The 27,987-nt window shown below is 40.1% G+C and overlaps 2 protein-coding genes and 1 non-coding gene across 4 annotated transcripts; 1 reads left to right on the top strand and 2 right to left on the bottom strand.

The window, feature by feature from the left end:
- Positions 1-38: 38 nt before the first annotated feature.
- cers5 (ceramide synthase 5) lies at positions 39-25,282 on the top strand. Of its 2 annotated transcripts, none has more exons than XM_086293437.1 (10): positions 39-369; positions 9,624-9,729; positions 10,937-11,067; positions 11,387-11,444; positions 11,589-11,639; positions 13,150-13,242; positions 19,516-19,644; positions 20,488-20,594; positions 21,479-21,635; positions 22,934-24,388. In XM_086293437.1, the coding sequence occupies exons 1-10, from the start codon at positions 197-199 to the stop codon at positions 23,003-23,005; spliced, it is 1,077 nt and encodes a 358-aa protein (XP_086149563.1). In that variant the 5' UTR covers positions 39-196; the 3' UTR covers positions 23,006-24,388. The 2 variants fall into 2 exon arrangements, with proteins under 2 accessions (XP_086149563.1, XP_086149562.1); XM_086293436.1 differs by lacking the exon at positions 22,934-24,388 and adding an exon at positions 24,410-25,282 and having other exon boundaries at positions 41-369.
- Positions 16,456-16,561, bottom strand: LOC147331251 (U6 spliceosomal RNA). The gene has a single exon (XR_015129390.1). It is a non-coding gene; the product is annotated as a U6 spliceosomal RNA (small nuclear RNA).
- A 52-nt stretch (positions 25,283-25,334) lies between the features above and the next one.
- On the bottom strand, positions 25,335-27,488 carry cox14 (cytochrome c oxidase assembly factor COX14). Its single transcript, XM_086293441.1, has 2 exons — positions 27,288-27,488; positions 25,335-25,795 (listed from the first exon to the last, which is right to left on the bottom strand). The coding sequence occupies exon 2, from the start codon at positions 25,783-25,785 to the stop codon at positions 25,609-25,611; it is 177 nt and encodes a 58-aa protein (XP_086149567.1). The 5' UTR covers positions 25,786-25,795; positions 27,288-27,488; the 3' UTR covers positions 25,335-25,608.
- Positions 27,489-27,987: the final 499 nt, after the last annotated feature.

Here is a 27,987-nt window from a genome sequence, read left to right as displayed (position 1 = left end):
GAAAACCCCCCACCGGAAGCGTAGCTAGTTTTGCGGTAATTTTATCACTTTTGCGGTAAAGTTGAGTGTGGCAGTCGGCATACAGAAGTAGCCCGGTGGGGGGGCAGAGCAGGCATCCAACAAGTTTCACACATCTTTTCTTTGAGCCAAGAAATACTTTGCTCCAAACCGCGCGGGCACAGGGACGCGGGAAAATATGGCTGGTCTTTCAGCCTGGTTTTGGAACGAGAGGTTCTGGCTCCCTCACAACGTAACCTGGGCGGATCTGGAGAACCCAGCTCCCGGGGTGGAGTATCCTAAAGCCGGACACTTGTTTACCGCCTTACCGCTAGCTTTGGGAATTTTCGTCGTAAGGATACTCTTTGAAAGGTTCGTATTTACCGCTCATGGCGTTATTTCTTCTTTAAAAGGGGGAGAGGGGGAATCTCCAAAAGTTAATTTTAACGGATGCTGTGCCCATCAGCAGGAAGATGTGTAAGCTAGCAGTGGGAGGACCACTCTCTTTAAATCACGGGTTCCCAACTTTTCTCACGCCAAACAGCCATTTCGTTATAGTCAGTGACTCAGCCTCCAAACTGCTGTCTCAACTGCATTTTTATTTTGTAGTTTCTTGTCCTTTTTCACTTCAAATTTAAGGTTAAACATGATCAAAGAAGGCTAACACGGTGGGGAGTTTACTAATGGTGATTTTGCCGGAACACTCCCTTGTCAAAAATAACATCTCAGGTGAAGCTTGTTTAGTAATCAGAGTGTGCGTTTTTAGTTGTCTTGTGGGGGTAAAGAAGAATATGTAGCTATCGCACTGCTAGTCCGCTACTTCATATCAAACCGGCACATCCTCTCGTCACATAGTATATGATTAGGAGCCATCCGTAAAACGGTTGGGTTGTGCTTTTGTTCATTCTGCATAATTGAAGAAGGGACACGCAGTGTTTCGTACCTTTGGATAGTAGCCAGCTGCAGGCCCTGCCACACAACTAAATGTCTTGAAGGCATTTGACTCTGTCACTGCACAACAATGAGTTTCATTATTTGTTTTTATAGTTGAGATATTCTTGTCTTGAGATATCTGATCTTCTTCCTCAAGTGCAGGTTTACTGCTTTAATTGTGATTTATTTATTGTTTTTTAAAAGATAGCATGTGGCATTTCCATGGCAGGTGTTGGCTGTTACAGGTGGGGCATAAATGTACCGACCTCTTTAGAAGATCTCAGTTCCTTAATTTCAACCGTTTCTGTGTGATTTAGCCTGTCTGTCTGGAAAATGAGCGATAGAGGGGATGTTGAAGATTAAATTTGAAAAACTCTTTCCAGACCTTGTAAAGAAAATGAATCAGTCACTGGTTTCCCACCTGAGTTGCCGCCACAATGGCTGACAGACCTGAGTGATAACAGGAAAACCACAGAGTCAGTTTTGAGCTGTGCTACGGACTGACCTGATAGGGCGGTTTCACAAATGTCAACTTGTTGTTTGATTGAAAGTTTTGATGAAGGGTTTGTTTAGAAGTCGATGTGTTGGGAAAGGTTTTGTCTGCTTATCAGTTTTTCAAGCTTGACAAACCAGTCGTGGAGGTGTGCGTAGTGCATTGCTTCAGTGAAATGGCATGAAGCTGAGCTCAGATAAAGCCCTAAATTCATGTTTTAGAAACTCATTAGCTAGGATTATTTAACACTTGTGTTATTTCATTTCTTCATTTAAAAAATAAAAATCCTGTTTCTCTCAATGTAGAAGATGTAGGATGTCAGCTTGTGGAGAAATATCACAGGTGTGATCTAGTACTTTGATATTTCTGAGGAAGTAATGAACAAAGAAACTGTACAGTTATCTGGTCGGTGTGGGATAACATGTTTCTGGCAGCGCTTCTCCTACTTTCACTGTGCAGGGAGAAGAGGATAAAGCTCACAGTGCTTGTACACAGTATATGGAACAGCTGTTTGGCCTCGGTGTTGCATATGTATGTGAACATGTATGACTGCTTGTTTGTCCTTTTTCTGCTCTAATCCTAGAGGTTACTTTCGAGTGCTCCCTTATTTCCCAGGGGGTCACCACAGCAGATGGATCTGCATGTTTGATTTGGCACAGATTTTTGTGCCAGATGCCCTTCCTGACACAACCCTCCCATTTATCTGGGCTTGGGACCAGTGGTGTACTAGCATGTGACCCCCTGAGGCTGGATTGGTGTCTCCTCCCAGTCAGAAACTGGGCAACTTTCATGTCTGAGGCACATGTGCTAACCTCTATAATTAACCTATTTTATGTAAAACATTACTTGTATATAGATGCTTTGTTAAAAAAAAAGGTTTATGGAACAAAAAAGTTGTTCAAATATGCTGGAGTTTTAACCTCTTTGGACAACAGAAATTTGCCACAAAGTTTTTTTTGTTTTTTTTTCATAGTGTATGTAGGTCTGCTCAATTATGATAAAAGCAATAATCACAATTACTTTGGAAAGACATTAATCGTTCAACATGATTGTTCTGTTATTTTACACAAAAGTAATCTTTTCATCCCAATTATGTTATAATTCGAAGTAAAATTTGTAATTGAATTGCAAAAGTCAAATTAAACACCCCGGCTTAAATATATGTGCAGTTTTTGGTTTTGCACCAATAATGAACCACCTCAAAATATCAGGTGTTCACAGGAAGCGCTGAAAGCAGGCAATTGTTTCTGGATGTGTTTGTCCAGAACCTTGCACTACGTCATGCATCCCTAGTTTCTTTTGGTCAGCTGTTGCACATGCTGCTGCTTTTATTTGCTCAATAAATGAACAGTGCCAGTTCTTTTGTGACACAGAACCACAAGACAAGCGTTGTATATTAAAGGATAATGCGCAAAATAAAATAAAAAAACCTTAAATAATCTTAAAAGATTGAACAAAAAACTTTAATTGTATCATTCTGTAAGTTTTATTCAGATGATTGTCTTTAGGTAATTTAAAGGACCCGTATTTCTCAAGAAATTTCCACAAGGTTAAGAGTTCATCCATGTGTTTTTACAGCAGGCCTAAGCCCCGGGAAGATTAAGCAAATCTGTCCCCTGACATCAAAAGCATGACGGTCTGAAATTCCCTCTGAACATCGCCTTTGCAAAAATGAACACCAGCGTCCAGGCTCTGGGGCTGCTTCGCCCTGATATGTGTAGGCAAAAACTTTGAATAGTCAATGTGTATCAATGCTACACAATATTATGCAAGTTCCTGTAACTCAAACCAGTACTGCTACCCCTAGCAGAGAGATTATTTTAAGGGTAAAACTTTCTCTTGAAAAACTTAAACCTTGGTTCTTTGGGGGAAAATGCAGGTAGCGTCACAACAAACAACAAACAGATGCTGACGCCAAGAACTACACCTCTGCTGGTGCACATGACATATAGAAACACACAGGAAAGAAGGGAATCTTCTTAACAGGACAGCCAGGACAGACGGACGATTATAATATGAGCTATTTCTGTTAGTATTAGGTAAGTACTATTGCTACTCAGGGGTGAGTTTACACTTTACACTTCGAGGGACATCTCGAAACAAAGTGTTCAACTTTGGCTGGTTAAATTTTGACGTAGTCAAGTGCCTGTAAATAAGGAGCAATCAGATATTGGAGGTGGTGAAGGGGAGCTGCTGAGCTGTTCGATAAGAAGCACATGGCACTGAGCCACCTGTCTCAGGTGCCAAAGCTGCTACTCAGGCCCTCTCTGATGAGAAGGTGTCCTCCGACAGCCTCGTGCAAGGTGATGTTATCAGAGAGCATTTACTGCGTGACTGTCTCATTCATTTATTAATCAGAAGGGGAAAAAAAGCACATCACAGCTTTAGTTCCTACTCTGCTAAAGGAAATAAAGCTTGTCGCATGCACAGCACTGCACTCACACATGGTTCACACACAGGTTCAGTACACTTATGTCACTGTTGGAGAGTAGGCTCAATTTTTCTTATCATTTCAAGGAGTTACTCAGCCTAATCCAACCAAAAAAACGACACGCCAGTAGGCTTACGTTATGATTGTTATTTCAGCATGCGCTGGATAGCTCAAAATACTAATAAACCCAATCACCTTAGCTGTTGTTGCCATGCAAAAGAGGGAAATAATAGGTGGAAGTCTTAGCAAATTTAGCTCTGTGTAGGTGGATCTTAGAACAAAGCATGGTGCCATAGTTAATTTCAGATCTCAGAATTTAAAACTGATCTAACTTAAGCTACAAATTGTGTTTTGTTTTTTCTTTTAACACTTTATAGATTAGCATCAGAAACCCCTCAGGATCTGTGGTAATAAACCTCGTTCTTGTTCCAGCATGTATAAGTCCTACTGTTTTATCAGACAATATTATTTGATAACATCCTCTAACGATTAGATAACGTATCAAAATCTTACATTTCACCTTCTACTGTTACTGTCTTCAAAGCATATGCCTTTGTCCTCGAAAAGCTAGGTTCACTCATGACATTATTTGCAGGATTTGTCTTTTGCCTCCAGGCAGTGCCTCACTCTGACTAACCCAGTAACAGCCCCCCCACCCCCGTTCTGGACCAGTTCATTCTTGTTCGATCGTAATCATCGTTTTGCCACTGGAGCTTATTTTCTAGATGTGAGCAGGCAGGCAGTTTTGCGTGTGCAAGCCATTGTAGGCCATGTCATGAGTTGTTAACAGTGTCAAAACTACAACCTGAGATGTATATAGGATAATAATTAGCCAAACCTGGTTTCCTAATCTGCTGCGGTACCTTTGGTCTGTGTCCTCATAAACTCTGTTATTCTATATTCTCTGTTCGTCTCCTTGTTGAGAGTTCAATGTCCTGACTACATAATCTAACCTTGTCTCTTCCCAGAGTCATGCTTCCATGTTAAGTCATTTGTGTTTCAAAACACATGCTGTAAAATCAATTCAAATGAAGGCCACAATTGCGTCGAATACTCTGCTATAATTAGCCTGTGCTTCAGCCTCCGCTCTGGCACTGGAAGGTTTACCAGCGTCAAGGTGGTACGTAGATCAGTGCTCTTCCCTTCACAGCTGTTCAGTACAGAGACCACACCAAGCCTGTCTCCTGGTAACAGGCCTTGTGTTGGTTAGGTCGTCAGTTTCTGAGAAGAAACAGGCATGTTTTGACATTTAACATAAATAGGTTAGCTTACACATGTTGCTGCTTTCCTCTCCCACTGCCGTTGTCTGACGACCAGCTCTGCAGGCTCAGACTTGAATGAATATTTGTTAATTCATGCTTTCCTTTATCATAAATTTAAGGACCAGTTGCGCCCAGAACAACCTTGTGGTTGTTGCTTGTGTCTGTGACACGTCAACTCGCGTTTTGAGTGTGCAGCCATTTAATAGAGATTGCAAGAGAGCTAATGTAGGCACTTAACTCTGGCGTCAGTTAAGAGCTGCACACTTTGTCGCATTCAGCACCGTGCAACCTCTGAGCTTTTATTTGATCAAAATGCCAAACACTGATCCTTGCATGTTGCCTTTACTTGTAAAGTGTTTTATGCTCACGGTGCACTGTAAAACATGGACTGCCTTGAGTAATGTTTAACAACATCGTGCCACATGGAACTCCTCTATCAAACTTCTCTGCAGAAGTAGGTGTACTTTGGATTTAGTTTTTTTCTTTTGCACCAGTATGTTACAGTCATCATGCCACTCCAGTTCACTCTCAGTATTATGTTCAGTTTGTGAAGCGAAACTCAAATGACATTTAAAACCACCTATTTTTATTTTTATTATAGAGCCACATGTGGCTCTAAAATATGTCTTTATTTTCTTTGAACTTTATGAAGAGGGGTTAAATACACTGTCTACTTTGTATGATGTTGTATAAGTTATATAACCAAGCTACCTTGAAACGGCATACTTGTCATTGCTCTTGTGATTTTTAGCACAAGGAGAACAAAGTACTGAGAGGTAATTGTCTTTCTTACGGGGAAGGAGACAAAAAAACAGGGAGGACTAGAAGCTTGAGTGGTTTCATGTTAGACAAAAGACATTGATTTTTAGATTTGTGAGAACTTTTTCTTCTCTCTTTTGCGTTACTCATAAAGCAACACAAAGGCACTCAGGCTATTTTGTGATGAATTGCAGTTTCCCACCACTCTGTACACCACCAGCACAATAGAAGTTTAAACATGTAGAGGATTTTACTGCAATTCAGTCTGGTTTGCTATTGCTAAACTTGGACTTACAAAACCTATTTGTATACCAGAGATTTATGTTTTAATCTTAACGGATCTATATTATCAAACCTAAACCTTCTTGCATACTGGATAGAGTAAAGATAAGACCTGAGTGCATATCGAATTATAAAGCATTATAAATCCTGGATCTTAATTGGTCAAATGGGCAGGAGGTTAGGGTAACCCTAACCCCATATTGATGTATGCATGCATGAAAGTCTGTACACCTCTGCAACATAACGATCAACAGTGATATACAGCAGCATAAACTCAGTTATTTTTATTTACATAAATAACAAATGATATTGCAAGTGTCTGATTATATTTACCTAGCATGCCACTATCCTGCTCTACATTTTTGTTCTTAGACTCTCTTGAGGTAGCTTTGCATGATTAAAAGTTCAAAATAATCCCTATATATCTTACTCTTGATCTTAGAGCAGTTCCTCAGGTTATCCTGTCTGAAACAAAACATGTTAACTTTCTTGCCTCCCTTTAAAGCAGTTACTCTAAAACTTTTTCTGGCGACCTCACAAGTTTATTAATTTAAAAACGTTACATTTTGTTAAATAAAAGCAGGCAAACTCACATTTTCTTTAGGAAAAAAACAGTCATTCAGACCCACCTAAACCACATCTTTAAGCCAGCTGTTTTCTGATTGGCAGCCACCCATAAACGCAACAGTTCTGTGAGATGATCTAAGATGCCCTCTCACTGACATCATAAAGACCCAGCAGTAGAAGAAAACTTTCTAAGTGACAGCTTTTAGAGCTTTTGGCTTTGCACATATGCTGACCTCTTTATTTGAAATTTTGGCCATGTTTAATATGTCCATCTATTTGAAATATTTGACAGACAATGAGAAAAAGTAATAGATCCCATTTTTAAAATATTTTCTAAAAGAAGGAAATTGGCTTAAATTTGTCAAGTTTACCTGTTTCTGAGCCCCATTCACTCAGTTTCATTTTTATTTATAAATTTTTTTATTTTTTTTTAATTTTTAAAGACAAGAATGTCAATCTCATTGATAGGGTAACAGAATCATTGCCAAAGTAACAGTGGGAGGACACAGTCGTGTCCAGAACTTCTGGAGCTAATATTAAATACTACTGCATCATGTGCGATTGCTTCCCCAGTGACCATCTCCCCAGAAAATGGGATGCTCTGGAAAATCAGTGCATGTGACTCGTGTTTAAGCTTTTATTCATGTTTCTCATTTGCTCCATGTGCACAGTTTATAGGGTTAGTAATACAATATCTTCCTGGAAAAAAAATACCAGAGTCTTGTGAAATAAATCTAGAGTATTAAAGTTATACCAAAACAAATATTTAAACTTTCTTTTATCGCTTACTGACTACATTTTTTCCAAACCTCCTTCAATACTCTAAGTTTACTCGAAGGAAAGTTCAGCAGTTTACCTCAAACCGCAGTATCTTAAAGTTGTGTTTGTGGGACATGATATTTCAGACTTTGTGACACTGTGATGATTTACAGAATACCACTGGCATGAACTGTATCTTGTGTTTTTGTGCAGCTACACTAGGGCACCGGCTGTAGTCGTTAATTGTCTCCTTAACAACAGGCTGAAGTGACTCACAGCTCTCGTACAATAAATACATGAATATGCTTATGTACATAGAGATTTGAATCTGAAGCTTCCTTACATAAGCTTGTAACATCACTACGTGTAGGCCAGAAGAAGCAGCTTAGGAAATGACACTGGCAACACACTCACTGCTACATTGTCTTCAGTGGAATGTTTTTTGCTTCCTTTTTTCTGTATTACAGAAGAAAATCCATGTTTGCAAATCACAGGATTGTTCTGGTGTAATTTGTAGCAGTCTAGATTTAAGCTCGTCAGTAATACAGTTTAAACACATAGTTTAAGGCCATTGTTTCTGCTGCACAATCTGGACAAGTATCAGAATTTGACCTTTGCGGCTACTAGACTGTGCAGCTGTTGATTTAAAGTTGCACTAGGTGAGTGTAGCACTGTCCACCTGCCATACCACATACTGTGTGACAAGTCAGAACAATGGAAGTGCAGTAAGCACAGCTCTCACTACAGAGAGGAGGAGCAGGATAAGAAAGTAATGCAGGATGTTTCCTGTGGGGAAAGCACCGAATCATGCGCAGCGTGGTTGAGAGATGAATGATTGGTCTACCACATAGACGGTATTTAAAAAAAAAAAAAAAAAAGGGACGTAGCTTCAGGATCTGAAAAATAAAGTGAGGACCACAGGGGTGATGCAGGCCACTGCAAAAAGTCTTCCATTCCTATAGAAGGCTGTGGGGAAAAAGGACTTCTCACCTCTGGAAACACTTTTGTGATGAGTTTGTAGTTTCAGTCACTGGCCACCCCTCCACCAAGATGGCAACAGTTAAAATGTTCAGGTTATAAAAGTCCAAACTCATTTACTGTTTACAACTTGAGCCAAGATGATTAAAAAAGAGAGCGTTCAGACATCAAGGTCTCTCTAACAGAAGTAAAACTCAGGGTTTTGTAGCGTAACTTGTGGAATGATTATCAATTGCCTACAGGTGCCTTTGTTTCCGGATTGCTGAGGTGCTCACCGCACTCATATCACTCTCTGTCACTCCTCGTTTGCTATCACCGGACCTGTCTTTAGCCCATCTGCACCCACAAAATTCCCACAGTAGAACAGGCCGCTGGGGGCCTGGTTACACTTGCAGGATGAGCATGTCTGCACAAATGATAAAACCTGTAGGTTGATACCAATATACTACCATAGGTAGGTATCACCTTACAGCATGTATCTGTCACGCTCTAATGGATAATCTGCATATTACAGCCTGCACAGAACAGTAATCAGCCAGCATAAAAAAACAAGTGGCCTGTGAAATTGTTTGTGATTACAGGCAGTAATACATTTAAACCTGCTCTCAGCATATGACACTGTGAACTGTTTGCCTTGCCTGTTGAGCCACAGCATGTCTTTAGCATTTAGACAGACATTTGTGGTTTCTTTCCTCGCTAAAAGTGCCAGTTGAGTCATAATGCAGAACAGATCTGCAGGCAGGGATCACACAGGCTCAGAATGCCCATCCCAGAGTCTGCGTGGGCTAAATAGAGAATTTGTTTGTAAATTATTTTTGAATATATTCAAACCTACCGTGGACCTGAAGCTGTATGTGGGGAAAACAAGCTGACCCAAATAAATCGATGCCTGACTGCTGTGCATTGTATGTTTGCCAAACTTGCTGTCTACAACAAAGACACTCTAGACTGAAACTCTTACTTGAAAAAGAAAATGTACAAATTTCACAGATTACATACTGTGTTTCTCCGTATTAAACCACGAAGAAAGATGCTGCCTGACAAAGGATTGAGAGATACTTAAAAATCCTGCCAGAATTGGCCATGTATGTCTCATCTGAAATAGCTTGTGTGCATGCCTTAGCAACAGAAAGTGACTTTCCATCTCTCATCGCTGTCACAGATTTATTGCCGGTCCCTGTGCCCGAAGTCTCCACATTCATCAGGGTGCTGGAAGAAGAGCTCAGCCCAATGCAGTGCTGGAAAAAGTGTTTACATCCATCACAAAGGTTTGCATGACTTATTTCACTCTATTAAACATTTTGGTGCACAAGCATCAGTGCTCTTTGATATTATGCCTGAGTTCATTCATGTTATCTGTCAAATCAAGACGAACACGGCACTTGTGTTAATATTAAAAGTGCCTCGAGACACAAAATCCACTGAATTAAGATTTAACTCGAAGGCTGACATAATACAGTCATGTTTGCCTGGTTTTATGGCATTTCTGTGTGGTGGGGTGTGTTAAAGACTTCAGAAAAATCCTCTTTTCTCGCATGTGATTGCTACTGGTATTCTGCCCAAAGAAACTGCTGACATAAACATCAGCTTTTACTCTGTTTATTCATTTAGTGTTGATTCATTAAAAGCTCTGTTTAGACTGTGCTTATGTTAGAATTTTATTCTTATTCTTACATTTTTTTTTTTTGTCATCACTAATTGGTTATTTTCACCCAAATAAATGAAAATAAGAAAAGGTCGTAGTTTTGATATAAGTGCTTATGCGAAAAGAAAGAATGTTTGCACTCGAGATTGGAACTTAAAAGGTCTTATAGTAAGCACATACGATTTAGTAGGTACGCTGAGAAGTAACTCTGATCTATATCACTTTTATTTCTTTGTAACCTTATTGCTGTGGCCCTTACACAATAGTCGCAGTTTCTCTTGTAACCTGTTGGAAAAATTAATTGCCCAATCCTGGAATTAAAGAAACGGTTGCTGTTGTAACTATTTCATGCGTAGTTGGAAAACATGTTAAAATGATCAGCTTTTTTTTTCTATACCATATGTTCGCAAATTATGTGCTATCATGATGTAAATTCCAATAGTGACAATTTTATTGTACACTCAACAAAGCCAATACAATACCTGTCTGTCATCAGATGCAGTTAAGCGGAAATATTTCTCCAGCATTTTTGTTTCCCTTTCTGTAAATAACACCACAGGCAGACAGTGCAGAACTGTCGATCGGTGCAGTTAAACTCCACCTGATCATATAGCAACTTTTCCCTACTAGGTCTTACAACTTCTGACAACTTTTTAAATATCTAATAACTTTATATGATCTCAGTTTGATAAGAAGTCTCAAAATTTTAACCTCAAATTGTTGTTTATTAACAAAGCAATAATACACAGGCTGGATTTCTAAAATAACCAAGCATATTTTATTTCCCTCGGGTTTCCAGTTTATTTATTTTGTCTTTGTTCTCATGACAGAATCCAGACTCTCGCCATCTGGATGGCCTGTCCAAGCAGCTGGACTGGGAGGTGCGAAAGGTCCAGCGTTGGTTCAGACACCGCAGGAACCAAGACAAACCCAGTACACACACTAAGTTCTGCGAGAGCATGTAGGTTAACTCCTATTGTGCTCACCTTTAACCTCTCTGCAGGCTCAAGTAAACTGTGGATTTGTTTTTGTGTTGATGACGTGTGATGGTGTGCGTATGTCCCGGTAGTTTATTTGTTTGTTTGTTTGTTTTTTAAATGTGGTTATTTGATAAGATCTTTTTATTTGCCTGGTCCTTCAAGGTCTTTTTCTTGTTTTGACTTGGATTAGTTTACGCTGGAGTAGGAGTAGAGACCATGCACTCTAATTCTCAGCATTATTTTACACTTGTTGTTCTGTGGTTTTTGGTTAAAATGGTCAATTTCTTCTCCTACTTCTAGGTGGAGATTTACATTTTATTTGTGTATATTTACATATGGGTTCCAGTTTCTGTGGCAGGTGAGCGCACCCACAAATGAAGCTTTGATACTGTGACAATAGTTTTGTTACCAATGTTATTTGATATTTGTTAGAAGTCGGTGTATTTAATGGTATTGGCAATGTTTGGTTAAATAATGTGCTTTTGTCTTTACTTATTTTTAGTCCCCTTGGATGTGGGATACACGGCATTGTTGGTACGGTTACCCCTACCAGGTATGTTGTATCTCTAATAATTCCTTAAAGTCCATTAAACAAGCAGTGTTAACCATAACAGTCATTCCCAAATTGAAGCAACCAAATGAAGAATAAACTATTGATTTCTTGGTGATTGGACTGTACTCAGTGTTCTGTGAAAAGCTGTACTAAATAAACTGATGCACAGAAAGCCATGTGCAGATAAGTAGCTAATGTTGACTTTTTTTTTCCCCTGTCCGACTGTCACTGCAGAAGCATTATCAGTATCTGTTTGTTCTTACTTCACTTCCTGATCTTCGGTACACAATAATGTGTCATAAAAACCAGCCTGACTACTATTTATAGCTCACAGACATTGCTTTCCTGTTGATAGCCCTATATTATGCTGAGATTAAAGCTAATAGTAATTCAGTTCAATTCAGTTTTATTTATACAGCACCAAATCACAACAACAGTCGCCTCAAGGCACTTTATATTGTAAGGTAGACCCTACAATAATACATACAGAGAATAACAATCATATGATCCCCTATGAGCAAGCACTTTGGCAACAGTGGGAAGGAAAAACTCCCTTTTAACAGGAAGGATGCTATACTATAATCTTCTGTTCTTGTTGGCTGGCCTGATTTTTAAAAAATTCTGAAATATTTTAAATGTACTGAATGAACCTCACAAGTTTTACAGGCACTGATGTGTTGATTGTCATTTAAGAAAAGTGAAGGACATTTGTCATACACTTTTTATCATATCATATGTGCGTCAGGCTTTTATTGAACAACATCAAATACAAGAAATTGAATGCGTGACACTTTTTTTATGCTTTACTTCTCAGGTACTTTTATCACACATGTTTGTAACACAATTTATCAGTCACCACCAAATTTATTTTAATAAACTAAATCTAGCATTGAATTGTAGTTTTTAATATGAGAAGAATTTTTAGTTAACTCTCATAAAAATAACCGAAACACTGTTGTAAAGTTACTATGATAAAATAAAAAATGTGCAGAAAATGTGGTTTAAGTTTGTTATCGCAACCTGTCTAATCAGGCAAATCTGCATTGAGATATTGACTTTGAGTCAGATCCCATCAAAAGTGCTTTGATTAAATTGAGTTACCTTTTTCTGAACTTCCAAGTAATGCTCCCCTAACAGACAGCCTTCATGAAGCAGTAAGTAAAACGATTAATAATGAAGCTGAACAAGTTAAAAGAATAAATAAGTGGAATATGTAAGCTCAAAACAAGAAAGATAAGAAATAATGACAAAATACAAAAATTTTGGTTTGCACTATGACTGGCAGGAAGCGGTTCACTGGAAAGCACAGCCTCATGCAATATTGCAACATTATGACATCATTCTGATTCACTAGGCAAAGATCACGTTGTGCACTGCGATGTTTTGCAACACTCCAACAAGTGGTGACAGCGTGTCGGTCTCTAGGAGAGTTTTAAAACCGGCACTTTAAAATAAGTGAAAGTCATTCAAACCTTCCTCCTGCTTTCTCTCTCTCTCTCTCTTCCCTTAGGCCATGACTCCAGGTCTTTATCACTACTATGTGACAGAACTGGCCTTCTACTGGTCGCTCATGTTCTCCCAGTTTACCGACATTAAAAGGAAGGTGAGGGGAACACTGATCACGTGTTTGCTAGATCAAATCGCAACAGATACTCCACAGCTGCAACTTTCCGTTAAACATTGGTCAATAAGTCTTTTGTTCCTTATTTGGCAGAGAAAATGAGAATGGGTGTGTATGTGATGCAGGGTTTTTCACATCTATGCACATAACATTAAACCTTAATTTTGACTTTGATTTATTAACCGAAAAACCAAAACAAAAAACAATATAACACATGTGACTTACAGTCACATGTGTTATATTGTTTTGGGAGGGGGAAGGGTGAAGCCGATGCTGCTCAGTCTGGATTCCTTGCATTTTCAGCACCAGGGCGCCCACTGTCATGTGATTGCAGGCTATAGCGGGCCTAAGTCTGTTAGAAGGATAGAAGTTCCACAGAAGCGTATGAGAGGTTGTTTGTTACAGCTGTTGGCGCTTTCCTTTAATGTCTTAATTTTTTTTTTTCTTTCTATGCAACAAATGCCTGGCAAGTGTTTTAATTAAGCAGCTTCCAAATTTCCTAACCTGTTAATTTAATTAACCATATTTGCTTCTACTCAGGTGATTGCTTCACCGCCAGATTTTTTTCATCCTTCGCTCTATTTTTGCTTTGTGTAAGAAAAATATTGTGTGAATATTTACATTAAAGGATTTTCCAAACAGGTAAAAGGGACTTTACAGATTAAAGGTTTTAGGGCCTGTCAGAACAATCTGCGATAACAGTTTAATGTCCCACAGGCAGGAGATGTTAGCACTGTATGCTAATGGTATCTGACACACAAATGCTAACTGAGGTTTAACAGACTATCGGTGCATCTGTCTCTCAACCCCTGCAGTCTGCTGCTAAAGCCCAGACGACCTGACTGTCAGATGCATGTTTTCTGCTTTAGCATTAGTCGCGATGCCTCTTTTCAACTGAGATCTGGCTGCACTGTACTGCATACCATCACTGGATCTAAAAGCGGCGTCACGTTGCTTCAGCAGGACCTGGACCTCTTTAGTCATCCAGGGTTTCTGGTTGGAATACACCCGGAGACGTTTGTCCACAGTGACACTGTTGACACAGAAGTTAATATATGAGAGCACTGATGTTGTGTGCTCTTCAAGGTCCTGATGTTCGAACACGCTCCAGTCCGTGTTTTCAAAACAGTCCTGCAGCTGATGTGATGCACCTTCTGGCCAGGTTTTCACAGTTTTTGTGACTGGGGGGGCTCTTCTCCTAATGGGAGTGTATGCAGGGATCAACAGCATGGACATGTGGTAGTAACGTCTTGTTGTAATAGTCTCTAACCTGCAAGTATCTAAAGAAGTCATGCTTTGCCAGTCCGTATGTATCTGAGATGGTTTCATAGCTTTGGAATCCCCCATTTGTTGCTAGTGAACAAAAAGAAGTAATTCCTCTCAGAGACCACTGTTTAAAGGTCCCATCCAGCCTGGCAGGCACAAACTCCGGGTCATAAGCTATCCAATTCAAGGTCCTAGCCTGTTTTTCTATTTGTAGTTTCCCCACTACCCTGAACCATAGTTTCAGGGTGAACCGGGTCAAATGGTTCAAATCTTTATAAAATTTTTCAGCTTGGTTCTTATTTCCTAAAAGTGACTGTAGTGGGAAGTCTAATTGTGTAATTTCCATATTTTTCCATTTAGCTTCATAGTTTGGGGAGCACCAGTTTACCAGGGGCTTCAGTTGTGCGGCGTAGTAGTAATCTTGTAAGCACGGCAAAGCTCTCCCTCCCTTCTCTTTTTTTAGTTGCAGCGTTTTGTACTGGACCCTCGGTCGTCTGCCGTTCCAGATGAACCGTGAGATCCATCCGTCCCACTCGTCAAATTGTTTTTGGGGTAGTGACTGGAAGAGAGAGAGGATTCGAGGCAGAACGTTCATTTTAATTATTTCTATTCTATTACTCATATCCAATGGGAGGAGAGACCACCGAGTTAGGTCAGATTTGATCTCTTTGTTGAGACATGTCTTTCATTAGGTTTACTCCCAAGTATTTTATTGTGGTAGAGTCCCATTTGAAGCTGAATTTCTTTACAGTTTCCGGTCGAGGTGTATAATTGAACGTAAGGGATTGAGTTTTTTGAATATTTAGTTTATAGCCAGAGTAGTGATTGTAGGCTTTTAGTAAGGTCATCAATTGGAACAAACTAGATTCAGGATTTGTAATAAAAAGAAGAACATCATCCGCGAACATACAAGTCTTGTGTTCTTCACCCCTGATCATTATTCCCCCATTAACTCTGTTTTCTTGCTTTTTTTCTTCATTTTTTGGAAACAAACAAACCACAAAGCAACGCATTGAGACATGAAATACGCATTTCCATTTTATTTATGAAAAATGACAACTTTTAGCTGTTAATGTACAAAAACATCTCATTTGTCTCTTTTTAGTAGTCAAGCAGTACTAAGCAGTAATACTGGAAAAGAACATTTGGTATGGCATTTAGCTTCTGCAGTACAGTCACCAAATCCAACTGACGCAAATGATACATATTCCAAAACTATCACCACCGAAGCACTTCAACCTTACAGTACCATCTAAATGCAAAACATGTTGCAGCAGCACAGAGACTTTGAAGCTCAAGGGAGAGCCTTTTTTAGATACCTGCAGATAAGAGAATATATCAGGAAATACGTACAGGGCTTTGAGAGTCTCAGCATTTCCGGTTTCGACAAGTGTCTCCATCTCCAACTCCATCACATCTGATCTTAAGTTCAATTCACAAACCAGAAACAAATCATATAAATAATATATATGTAGTGGCACACGTGGGTATCTGAAGTCATTTCCGGTGCTGTGCTTAAAAAAACGTGAGCTCCACCGTGAGAAAAACGCGTTATTTTCATCTGCATTTCAAAGAGCTGAACAGCTGCGCTGAATGACAGCAATCACAAAGTATTTTAAAAATCCACACGGCTGAAAACTTTCACGTATAGCTCGCTTTAACGTGACCACTCTGCTAGCCGAGTGAAGCTACACGCACATTTACGTTCCCGTCGCTTACCCGCCATCACGGACAGCCTGGTGACAGCACAAACTATAACGGAAGGGTTTTAAAAGTATTCCGTGTCGGTGACAGCAGTGGACGTGCAGGCTCCACGTGATCTCTCCCCGCGTTTCACATCCACGCGGCTAGGGCCGGTGCGTTTGTGTGACGCTGTTGCTAGGCATTCTTTTTAGAAGTGGGCGGGGCTTATAGGCATACTTCAAAGCAACTAAATACTGTCACGTCACAAATTTGCGTGTCATCCTTGCGCAGGGGCCATGCTAATCTTCTCTGTATCGTTCCAATTTTAGTATATGTGCTACCGAAGTAACACAGGACGCACATCATTACAAAGACCTCGAAAACCTATAAATAGGGGTGCTGCTACAGGTACTGTCATTCAGTTGAGTCCATGCATCGGAACCAGACACACGAAGTAAGAGAAAACACTAACACGAAAATGTATTCAGATGACATTAACGCAGCCACTGTGGGTACCCTCGTAGATGGCTTTTTTGATAACCTAAACATGTCGCAGGTGCGATCCATGCTGGCTGGTCGCCCAGATGACTGCACTGTCCAGCTAATGTCTCACATGGCTGCTCAGATGGTGCAGCTCTGCCCGGAGTCAGATCACGGAGCCAGAGAAGGCTTCATAAAAGAACTGATCCAGGTGTTGTTAGGGAGATTTGCACACTGTACGTGCACCCAGTCAGGCAGCCAGCAGGACAATCAGCAGGTCCCACAGACAGAACAACCAGAGAAAAATCTGGAGTCCTCGCTGTCTGTGGAACCTTCACAAATGGCAAACACAGAAGCCTCAGAGGCTGAAAAAGCAGCCGTGGCTTCTGAGGAGCAGAAACCCTCTGCGTCACCTCGAGGTGAAGCAGAGAGAAAAGGGCTCATAAGCGCGGTCCTTCAGGCTGTCCTTTCCCAGGCTGCAAAAAAATCCACAGCCTGCCCATCAGACTCCCTCCACCAGCACCTTTTACATCAAATCTGCTCTGAAATAAAAACAGCAGATTTGACTTTATCACCAAAGGCCCTACAAGATCTTGCAAAGGTCATTTTCAAAGACTTTTGCAAGGAAGCGCTCTCCAACCCAAAACACACCTTAACTCTATTGAAATTAGGAGAGCCAACAGTTGACAAACTTTTCATCTCCATCTTCAAGAAACACTTTGTAGTGTCCACACAGAAACTTGAGCCAGAGTCTTCTGAAATCAAAGCTCAGAAGCAGCTTTCAGTTGAAGTCTGTGTGGAAGAACTTGTCAGGCGTGCTTTCAAAAAGGCACGCGTTCTGTATACAGATGACACAGTTTCTGAAATTACAAACCGTTTGTTGAAGAAAATCTGGGCTGATGTCCACCATATCGATTTTCAGCCCTCCTCGAAGTCCTTCAGAACCTTACACAAGGTCATTTACAAATCTCTCCTTAAAGAGTATAAGGACCCCGAGTGTGTCACGATTCTCTTTAATCTCGACCATGAAGTAGGTGAGCAAAGAATCATCGAAACCTTTAAAGAACATCTGATGTCGGCAGCGGCGCCAGCAGGTCGCATCAGAAGGTTCTTCTCATTAATAGGTCGGAGGTTAGCCATCACCCGCAGAGAGTCGCGGGTGTTTCCCCTTTAAAAACAACAATTTGACATTGACTAGCTGGCATCAAAGTGACTCTTAAATTGGCTAACAACAAACAATTCAAACAAGCCAATTTATTTAACATCCAATCGAGTCATTTTAAACACCCCTGGACCGGTTGCGGCAGATGACCGTCCCTCACTGAGCCTGGTTCTGCCGGAAGTTTCTCCCCGTTAAAAGGGAGTTTTTCTTCCCCACTGTCGCCAAGTGCTTGCTCAGAGGGAATTGTCCGATTATTGGGGTCTTGTTTCTAGTCAGTAAATTACTGACTAGAACACTCTAAATTATTGAACAAAAATTTTTGTGGGTTTTCTTGTGTGTCTTCCACATTTCAAACCCCTCAGTTTTATTGTTCAGTCCCTACAACGACCACCACCACTTCTGTTGTGTTTGTTATTTCATTATCTTTTTGAAATATAATGAGATTTGATGTGATTCACAATTTAAAGTTTAATCAGTGACTGCAAGCTACCTGCTTTCTCAGGAAACAAAGCAGCCACAAACCGTCAGTATCACAGTTGGTATTAGGTTTCTTGTTAAAAGCTGTCTTTGGTCTGCACCAAACACATCTGCCGTCACTAATGCCAAACCTGATTACTCAGTTCAGGCGACATTATGCCAGCAGGCCTGGAATTTGCCAGTATGTTGATTGGGAAACTACGGTGGACGTCAAAGCTTTTTTTTTTTTCTCTCTCCGGCCTGGAAACTTCTATTTCAGTTTACAGACAAATACTTTGACACCAACCACTGCAAGAGTTACCTGCTGGTTCTATGATTGAAATGAAGTTTATCTTGGAGATTGCTTTTGGCATTAAATGATTTGTCGTTAAGTTGCATTTTTTTTTCAGGACGGCTGCTTTTGGACAAACTGGCCTTTTCTGAAAGTAGAGTGATTTATGTTCTGTTAATTTGCCAGACATCCTGAAGCATTTTAGTTGTCAGCGCAGTGACATTTAGTTGTTTATTTGCTATTATTTTTCATAGGCGATCACAGCTTAATGTTATTCCTGCCCTTCTTTTCCATCGTATATAAAATATGACTGAGGTTTTTGGGTTGCTTTTAGTGTTTATTTTGACTTTCTTCTCTCTAGATTTTTGTGTCTGTGGGAGAGGAAAACTTTAATATGGTCATCTCAGCCTGGCTAACCTGCTATGCAAAGAACAAGAAATATTTTGAGGCAATAATTGTGCAGAACTATTCTAGTACAGTTTAAGGGTAAAAATAGGGCGTTAGAAAGGGGCGTAATAGGTCCACATTCAATGGCTTGACTGTTTGCCCCTTTAGTGTTTACATTTGTTTACTATGTTTCTGATTCATGAGGACATTACATGCGGCATAATCATGTGTTTTGCCTTTGTTGCAAACATTTAAACTTATGGTACTTAGTCTGCTTACAGACATGAAATACAGCTTCAAATACTGACCTAATAAATGTATTGGCTGAAGTTCAAGGGTTGCCAGAGGGACTGTAGTTCAGCCAAAGTGTGGCATTACTGCAGGCACAAAATGAATTCAAAGGTAGTTGAGACAGTTCAGTATGGAAGTGGTAGGCACACAGATGCACATCACAGGAGAACAGTCATAGAGCATATACAGTGCTCTGTATAGTGCTCTGACTTTCCTATTTTCTTTACTTATTTTTTAGGACTTCCTGATCATGTTCATCCATCACCTCGCTACAGTCAGCCTGATCAGCTTTTCTTACGTCAACAACATGGCGCGAGTGGGGAGCCTCGTACTGTGCGTCCACGACGCCTCTGACTTCCTGCTAGAGGTCAGTTACTCACGCTGGTGTCAGTAAGCATTTTTTTTTCTTTGCTGTTTTGCATCCTGTACATGTTAATTCCCTGGAAGCTCTTCAAATCGCCACCTGCTGCTGATTTGGTTTCACTGTCCTGGCAGAATTTAAAAGTTTTATTGTCATATACACAGTAAAATATATTTTCCTGTACAAAGAAATAATTCCTTTGCTGTCACAGCAGATGCCAAACAGAAAAAATGCACATATAAAATAGATGAATAGAATAAATCATTTAAAAGCAATATAAACAATTACAAGGAACTATACTAAGCAGACTAAAAAAATAAAATAAAAATAAAGATATGCAAAATATATACCAAAATACTCTGAGCTGAAATGGCTGTGTACATATTTATGTAATTTATAATGCAAACTGCAATATTTTAGATGAGCTGCGAGCTCCTGTCAATTGAAAGCACATATGACACGCAGCAGGAATTACGATGAAATGGTCAGGACACGTAGAAACTTATTATGGTAAAGGGAGTAAGATACAACTGCCATTGGTAATTGAGCAGCCTTGGTTTTTTCCCAAAGGATATTTATTTATTTATTTATTTATTTTTGCCTGTCCCGTTTGGCTCTTTTGCCATCAGAATTATTGTCTAAAGGCGAAGACAGATGCCCAACGGATTTAAGGATATTTATTGCTTACCAGACTTTTTGCTTATCGCCAGTTGGGTCTCTAAACAATGGAGATGAACTGGAACCAACTTCTGTTTTTGGTAACTTCTTCTTATCTGTGCTGTGATACAGAACAAAACGTATTATAATGCTTTATTTGTGCTCTTTGCTTTTGTGTGTGTGTTTCAACAGGCGGCCAAAATGACAAACTATGCCAAGTATCAGCGCTTGTGTGACTTCCTCTTCATCGTCTTTAGCGTGGCATTCTTTATCACACGGCTTGTTATATATCCAATATGGTAAGTACACCAGCAGTGTCAGAATGAATAGCTATAGGTGGTTATAGATTTTAGCTTTTTTCTTTTCATCTACCTGTTGTGCATTGGGAAGGTTATGTTAAACAGCTCTTAAATTTAAAAAACAAAGAAGAAGAAGAGCATAATCTGTTGTCACCTGATTGGCTGTGACATATCTAACAGCTGTCACTCAGAAACACGCAGCCTGCACTTAATCTGCAGTGCTTAAATGTATTGCTGCTGACCTAAGAATAAAGAAAAAAATGCCATGTGCTCCTGTTTAAATAAAATTATAATCTGAAACAGGTAGCAGCACTGTTCTAGATCAGATGAATCCTTTTTCAGGACGTCTTAAAGATTCACTGGCTTTACCTCTGGCCCAGAACACTGAGATCAGTGCTGGTGTTTACATTTAGGGACATGTTTGGATGCCTGCTATTCCTCGGCAGAGACCTGGATGTTGCAGCTCAACTTCCAGAAAGAGAGACAGTCCTACAGACAATAGGGAACCTATCACTGGCAAAAGTAACCTGAGCAGCTATATTCAGTGTCTTGGTGTGGATGAGTGATAAAGCTAGTGTTGCCGCTGCAGCTACCTGGGCTGAAATCTATACCTGTGCTGGGGAGGTGGGTCTGTTGACAACCTGTTGTCACTCAAGTGGATGTAAAGGAAGACATGACCTCACAGACCACTCAAGTGACATTACCGTAGATCTGTGTTACTCGCTTGCATCGCTGCCTTTGGCTTGCAGGTCGGGATTCCACTCTGTATGTTAAAGTAAGACTCGTTTAAAGAGTGCTGCTTAAGCTTATTTTCAGGTCTATTTCTGGGACTATAACATAGCCAGTCTTCACACATACGCCTGTTTATCTCCTCCTTCAAACAGGGTCCTGAACTCTACTATGTTTGAGAGCTGGGCCATAGTCGGGCCATATCCGTCCTGGTGGCTCTTCAACGTTTTACTTCTGGTCCTCCAAGTGCTGCATATCATCTGGTCCTACCTCATAGCCCGTATAGCCATCAAAGCCATCCTGCGAGGCAAGGTGGGTCACAAGGAGAGTTCAGCTGTCAGGAACTGTTTATTTTGACTAAAGAAAATCTCCAATACAAGCTATTATAATGACAAGATTCACTCATTCACATTCATGGACACTTTATTGTGTACAATTTGTTAGTACCACCCTTTGCCTTCAGAACTGTCTTAATTCTTCATGGCACAGATTCAACAAGGTGCTGAAAACATTTCTCAGAGATTTTGGTTCATGATAGCATGTCAGTATTCCACAATGTTCCACCCCATCCAAAAGGTGCTCTACTGAATTGAGATCCTGGTGACTGTGAAGGTTGTTTGAGTGCAGTGAATTCAATTTTATATTCAAGAAACTGATTTCAGATTACTTAGGTTTTGGGATGCGGTGCGCTGTCCTGCTGGATCACATGATGCTACACTGTAGTCATAAAGAGATGGACATGGTGAGCAACAATACTCAGGTGGTCTGTTGCTTTAAATGCTCAGTTAGTAATAAGGAGTTCAAAGTGTCATTACACAAGCACCATTGTACCATTGATACAGAGCGGGATTGAATAATGCTTTGGTGGTGTGTTCAGGGATGCTCTTCTGGATACATTGGTTCTAACTAGTGGTTATGTGAGTTTTTGTACTCTGTCCATTCTCTTATGTCCTCTGACATCAACAGTGAAGTTTTGCCCACTCACTGGATATTTTCTCTTTCTGAATATTCACTGCAAACCCTATAGATTGTTATCTGGGTAAATCCAAGTAGATCGTCAGTTGCTGTAACAACAATGGCACGTTCAAAGTCATTTAAATCTTTTTTTTTTTTTTTTAATTCTAATGCTCAGTTTGAGCTTCAGCAGGTTGACTTGACCATGTGTACATGCTGCCATATGATTGGCTGATTAGGTGTTTGCCTTAACAAACAGTTAATGTATGTTTTATATCATGACTTCTGAATGTGTACTTTGCACTATTCCCTGACATTTTCATTTAATTAAAAGCAGGCCAGTCGATAATGAAAATCCTCAAATTGGGCTTTGAATGCAACACGTCAAACCCTTCCTGCACAAGAGGAACACAAAGTGTATTGTCACCTGGTAGAATGATTTTTGTAATGTGGTATGAACACCTGCTAGTTTCACTTCACTACAGTTGACACACCCTGGGCTGGAAGTTTATATTTTTATTACATTTGTGTTTGGTATGTTAGCACACCAAACAGAATGTTTGTCCAAGATGACACCACGGCTATTTTTGGTAACGCCTTTGCTGCCTCTTGTCTTTTTCCCCTCCATCCCTGACTGTGTCTCATTCTCTCTGCAGACGCAGTTTGCTTCCTCTCCCTCTGGAATGAGAGAGGGAGATCCTGTCTTTCTGTCTATCTTTGTCCAATGAGCCCTCCTCCGCTGCTCTCTTGCTTCTCTGCGTCTGCTCTGTCTGCTTGACAACTTCTCTGTGTTTGGCTGTAAGTTTCTGTTCACTCCCTCTGCCGTGATTTCTTTCACAAATCATCCGTCCTATTCGTTTGCATAAAGACTCATAGTAGCTGCAGTAGATTTTGATTAGACAGTCGTTGTACTGAATTTGAAGCCAGCAGTAAGAGGAGAGTAAATGATAAGTAATGTGGTAAAAGTGTTATGAATGTCAGGTATGTCCCACTGTTTCTCATTAGTGAGGACGGTGTCGAAATTGTCCCACAGCACCACCTTGTGGCAAATGTTGTGAGTATAATCCAGTTGTTACACTAACTGCGGTTTCCATTAATATGAAGCATCTTCTCGTAACGCTTTAATTTGTTGTTTATTACTCGCTGTGAGTCAAACTAAAGCGTGAAGCCACGTTCCAAGACCCTGTCCCTACGCCCGCTCACACCATTTGCACATTTATGTGAAAAGTTCCTTTAATTATTTCTTCTTTCAAACAAACTAACTGTAAGTGGAAGTGGGTAGTAAAGCCCTCCACCACCGTGTCTGCATTGATGCAAGTTCACTAACCTCATTTGTCAAAGGTGCAGCATCTTGTTTTGCGTCCAATATGGAGGAAACGTCAGAGTAATAACCAAGATGAGCTTTTGTGGAAGTGTTGTGCACTTGTTGGCCAACAAGACTTTGGACGTGTTTCTGAAAAAGTGCTTTGAAATACATGCATGTTTATTTTTTCTGTAAATGTTAATAAAAAGGAAGAGCTTTTTAGAAATATTGTAAATATATGAATGTAAGTGAAATAGAAGAGACACTTAGTAGTAATATAAATCATCTGAGATGTTGATTAGAAGTTCCTGTTTCCATCAGAAATGGGCGAAGACAAGTTTTCCGCTGTGTTTATGTCCTACCTGGTGTGAAAATGGGTTGCTTACGTCTGATGGTGATGTTTTAATATCAGACAACGATAACCCAGACAAACACAAAATGCACTTTTACGAATGATCATTTCATTCAAAAAATAGCTTTCATCCAAACCTACCTGACCCCAAGTGAAAAAGAAATAAAAATAACAAAGAGAAGAAAGCCAAAATTCACCCACAGCAATGTGAAACTCATTACCAATTATCACAAATGCTTGATTGGTTTTTCCGCTCTTCTGAGGAAGAACTACATTTATTAGGTTTACGGTGTGATTACTTTTTCACATATTGCCATGATGGCTTGGTTAGCATTATAATTTAAAAACTGCAGTGTCCTTGTTAATAAGATGCTAAAGCCATCACCTTCACAAATTACACAGAATGGCCTACTTTCAGTCTGCTGCGGTGTTGGTAATTAATTTTTTAACATTAATGTCATACTCTGCGTCTCCTAGGTGGGCAATGATGTCCGCAGCGACATAGAGAGCAGCTCTGAAGATGAGTCAGCCTCGCCAACACAAGGCTTCAAGACCTCCCCTCATCCCTGTAAGGGAGAAAATGGCACTAATGGCCACTGTGCTTCTGCCAAAGCCCGAGCTCAGAACCACAACAGCTGGTGACGCGGAGCCTGAAGCCCCCTGCCGTTCATCCCCTCGCAGTGTCTTAGAGAGCTTTGTCTTCTGACATTCCTCTGACGCGCAAAGTTCACTCCCACATTCTCTCTCTCTCTCTCACACACACACTACACTGACAGTGAGTGCACAGAGATTCATGTGTTGGTGAACTGATGATAGATAGACACTGGGTCGTGTGATGAGGCGACACGTAAAAGCTGCAATGAAGTCTGTTGAAGCGAGTGATTTGCATAGCCTTGTTTTTACAAATGTTGGGATTTATCCTGTGCTTGAAGATGTTCTTTGGATTCAAAGTTCTCTCCCAGTTTTATTGGTCAGATGAACTTGTTTGGTTATTTCTAAGGGTTAATTCACAACAGACAGCACAGGGCACAGGTGTGTCACTGCAGACGTAGCAACATTAATGTAATATTACAGCTCTTAAAAGCACGACACCGGCTGTGAGAGACAGTGTGGCTGAACATATCTGCCCTTTGCAGTTCATTGTGAAACGACCCTTTACCGCAATGTTGTGAGAGATTTGTTTTATTGTTTGTTTTGTTTTTTTTTTACTTCCGAGACCAAAACGTTAATGAAATTGTTGGATATCACTGCCTGTAAAGAATTCCAGATATGAGGATAATAATAAAGGTCTGCAACTCCTACTTTAGTACCTAAAAAATGTGTCTTTCCAAATATATTCTGTTAAGTGTTTCTGCTTGTCTCATCTTATTTGAATCCTATTTCAATATATTACACAACACTGTGTAGCTGAATGCATTTAATGTCATATAATACAAACAATTACATCTTATTCCTGAAATAGTGCAGCTCAGAATGAATTTGACAGAAGCCAGTGATGGAAATATGCTCGTGGTTAATTTTCTGGGAGCTTTATAAACAAATCGTCTTTTAAGGGGGCCGTGCCCTTGCTGGAATCACACAAGTGTCCTCTGAAGAATAAACCTCACGATTCGCTGCTGGATAAAGACGAGGAGGAATGAGAAATGTCCACATGTGTGCAAAAAGCAGAGCTTTTGTCAGTCTTTGATGACTTCAGGATCCTGGTTCTCTGCTGCCAGCTTCAGCTGCTTCTGCCTCTCCATGTAGCGGTACCCTCGCATTGCACACAGGTAGCCCCCGTACACCGTCAGCAGCATCATCGAGGCAGAAAATGCCCGATAGCCGATGTCTGCGAGCCGCTTTCCTGTTACCATGCTGGGGATCCTGAAGGAAATCAGGAACAAGAGATTAAAATGGGTTCATAAGCTGAAAAGTAACCAGTGACAACACTGCAAACATCACTGGTTCTTAAATCAAGAACTTGAAGTCAGTTATTAAAGAGAGAATATTTGTTATCTGTTAATTTGATAAATACTCCCAACATTATCACCATCATCCACACCTTTTACTATACGTGTGCATTAAATATAAGTACTGAACCCGCATGTTCCTGACAAGTAGTAGACTAAAATGGAAATACTCAACTATTGAGAAGTACTTGATACTTCCCACCATTGGACTGGACAAGCTGGAACAAGATGACTGAGATTTTATCAAAAACATTTGCTCCTGGCTTGTCACACAAACAAGCTCAGCTTTACCAATCACACCAGCAAAAACCTTAATTACAAATTAATTAAGTCTCAGGACCTCCTGGAGGCAGTGAGGCATTAAATCTTTTAGTTTTTATTCCTGCCAAGGCTTTTGTATCTTTAATATCTTATATTGGTAAACATTGGAGTCAACAGGATTTACAAAGTGCTATATAGAAAGTATATATTTTTTAGTTTCCTGATGACTCTGCATTATAGTGCCTTTTCTCTGTTCAACATTAGAATCAATCAAGTCTTTTTTGCCACTTAAAGTATTTTTACAGAAGTGTAAGCTGCCCTTTTGCCTATGTTTCTACTGAAAAACACATTGTTACAGTTAATTCAACTTTTTACTTTACAAGAAACGCACTACAACATCTAACCTGTGGCAGGATTGTTCTTTCTGCCTCAAAAAGAGAGATATGTTTGATAGATTATAACAAGTAACTTCCAACAGTTTAAATACAGGCCAAATGGTTAAGATTTGTTTACATATTCCATCTCCGAGTTCCAGATGTTAGATCCGCAGTTAAACACATGCTGCTGATTTAGGAAACACGCCCACGTTAATTGGTGATAGTCACAGTTTAACATGACCTGCTGCCTTCCCAGTAAAAGGTAATTTCACCACAATATTCTGCACAAAATAAGCAAATGTAGCTTGTTTCCCCCGCGCTGAGCTGCTGGAGCTTTTGTTCCCAATCAGAGTCACTAATCTGGGTTAAAAACAAAAAACGACAAACTGGATTTAAAAAGAGGAGATGGCTACAGAGCACCTTACAAGTGAACTCTATTTAATAAGAATTTGGGGTGTTAGCATTTAAAATAAACAGATTTAATGACACACATTGATTGGATTGGTAGCCGTGTAACATGCAGAATGTGGTACAGTGGAATATATAAACAAATCTAACCAGTTAACGTAAAAAACATTTAACGTGGAACACCGGAAATCACTTTTTGGCTGGACACCTGGGAGCTGTTTTCATTCTCAGACAGGACAAGTTATCTCCTCCCTGTCAATGAGCTCAAAAACAGCTGTTGTCCAGCTCTGTGCGTGCGCATTAACAACCGATACACGACTCGAAAAAGCTCTCGTGGTCAACACTTTTGTCTTTTCTTACCTGGAATTATAAGACTGTGCTATCCTGCGTTATCACTCTCAATGTCAGCACAGCTGCTATGCTACTTTAGCGGACTCGCTTTCGTAAGGTGCAGGTACGGGCACTCAAATGAGACATTTCTCTTGATTTGGCAAAACAGCAGCGCGCCACCTACTTACGGGGGGTGTTTGCGGCAGCACACAGAGTGAATCTCTGAGTTTTTAGATATTTCCCCTGTAGTACTTAATCAAGACGCTACGGTTTATTTCAGAAGAACATTTTACAGTGAAGGTGCATTGTGGGACAAAAGGCAGGGCTAGTTGCTAAACTGTGAAACAAATAAAAATGGCCTGGTAAAAATAAATAAATAATAATAACAGCATTTTAATTGTGAAATATTGTTACGTTAGAGAAGGATCATATAAGTTGAATTTTAGTGGTCTACAAAATTAAACTGCATGTTTATTTTTATTTTTTTAAGTAAGTAAAATGTGATCAACTATTTTATACGGAAGCGTAGAGCTTCCCCGTGGCCATTCATACAAAACCAAAGAAAAAACACATCCTGTTTTTTGTCCAGTCCGCTATAGATCCGACTGAGCTGTATATGTGTCCCACTGTGTAAAATGAGTTTGACATCCCTGTTGTAGACGCAGAGACCGTATCAGAGGCTACCGTTACCATGGCGTCAGGCTGAACGTCAGCTTGTTGCCACCTTGGC

Source organism: Aulonocara sp. 'chitande type north' Nkhata Bay, linkage group LG5 (genome assembly GCF_057382095.1).
Source record: "Aulonocara sp. 'chitande type north' Nkhata Bay isolate Kocher_YH1m ecotype deep benthic linkage group LG5, A_spYH_male_GT1.1, whole genome shotgun sequence".
Taxonomy (NCBI): domain Eukaryota; kingdom Metazoa; phylum Chordata; class Actinopteri; order Cichliformes; family Cichlidae; genus Aulonocara; species Aulonocara sp. 'chitande type north' Nkhata Bay.
The sequence above is the reverse complement of the archived record's forward strand: the minus strand, read 5'-3'. Positions and strand labels throughout refer to the sequence as shown.

Coding starts and splice junctions, on each gene's coding strand:
- cers5 (XM_086293436.1), top strand. CDS start 197: ATGGCTGGTCTTTCAGCCTGGTTTTGGAACGAGAGGTTCTGGCTCCCT. Junction 11,445..11,588: donor GGTTCCAGTTTCTGTGGCAG/GTGAGCGCACCC, acceptor ACTTATTTTTAG/TCCCCTTGGATGTGGGATAC. Junction 11,640..13,149: donor GGTACGGTTACCCCTACCAG/GTATGTTGTATC, acceptor CTCTTCCCTTAG/GCCATGACTCCAGGTCTTTA.
- cox14 (XM_086293441.1), bottom strand. CDS start 25,785: ATGGTAACAGGAAAGCGGCTCGCAGACATCGGCTATCGGGCATTTTCT.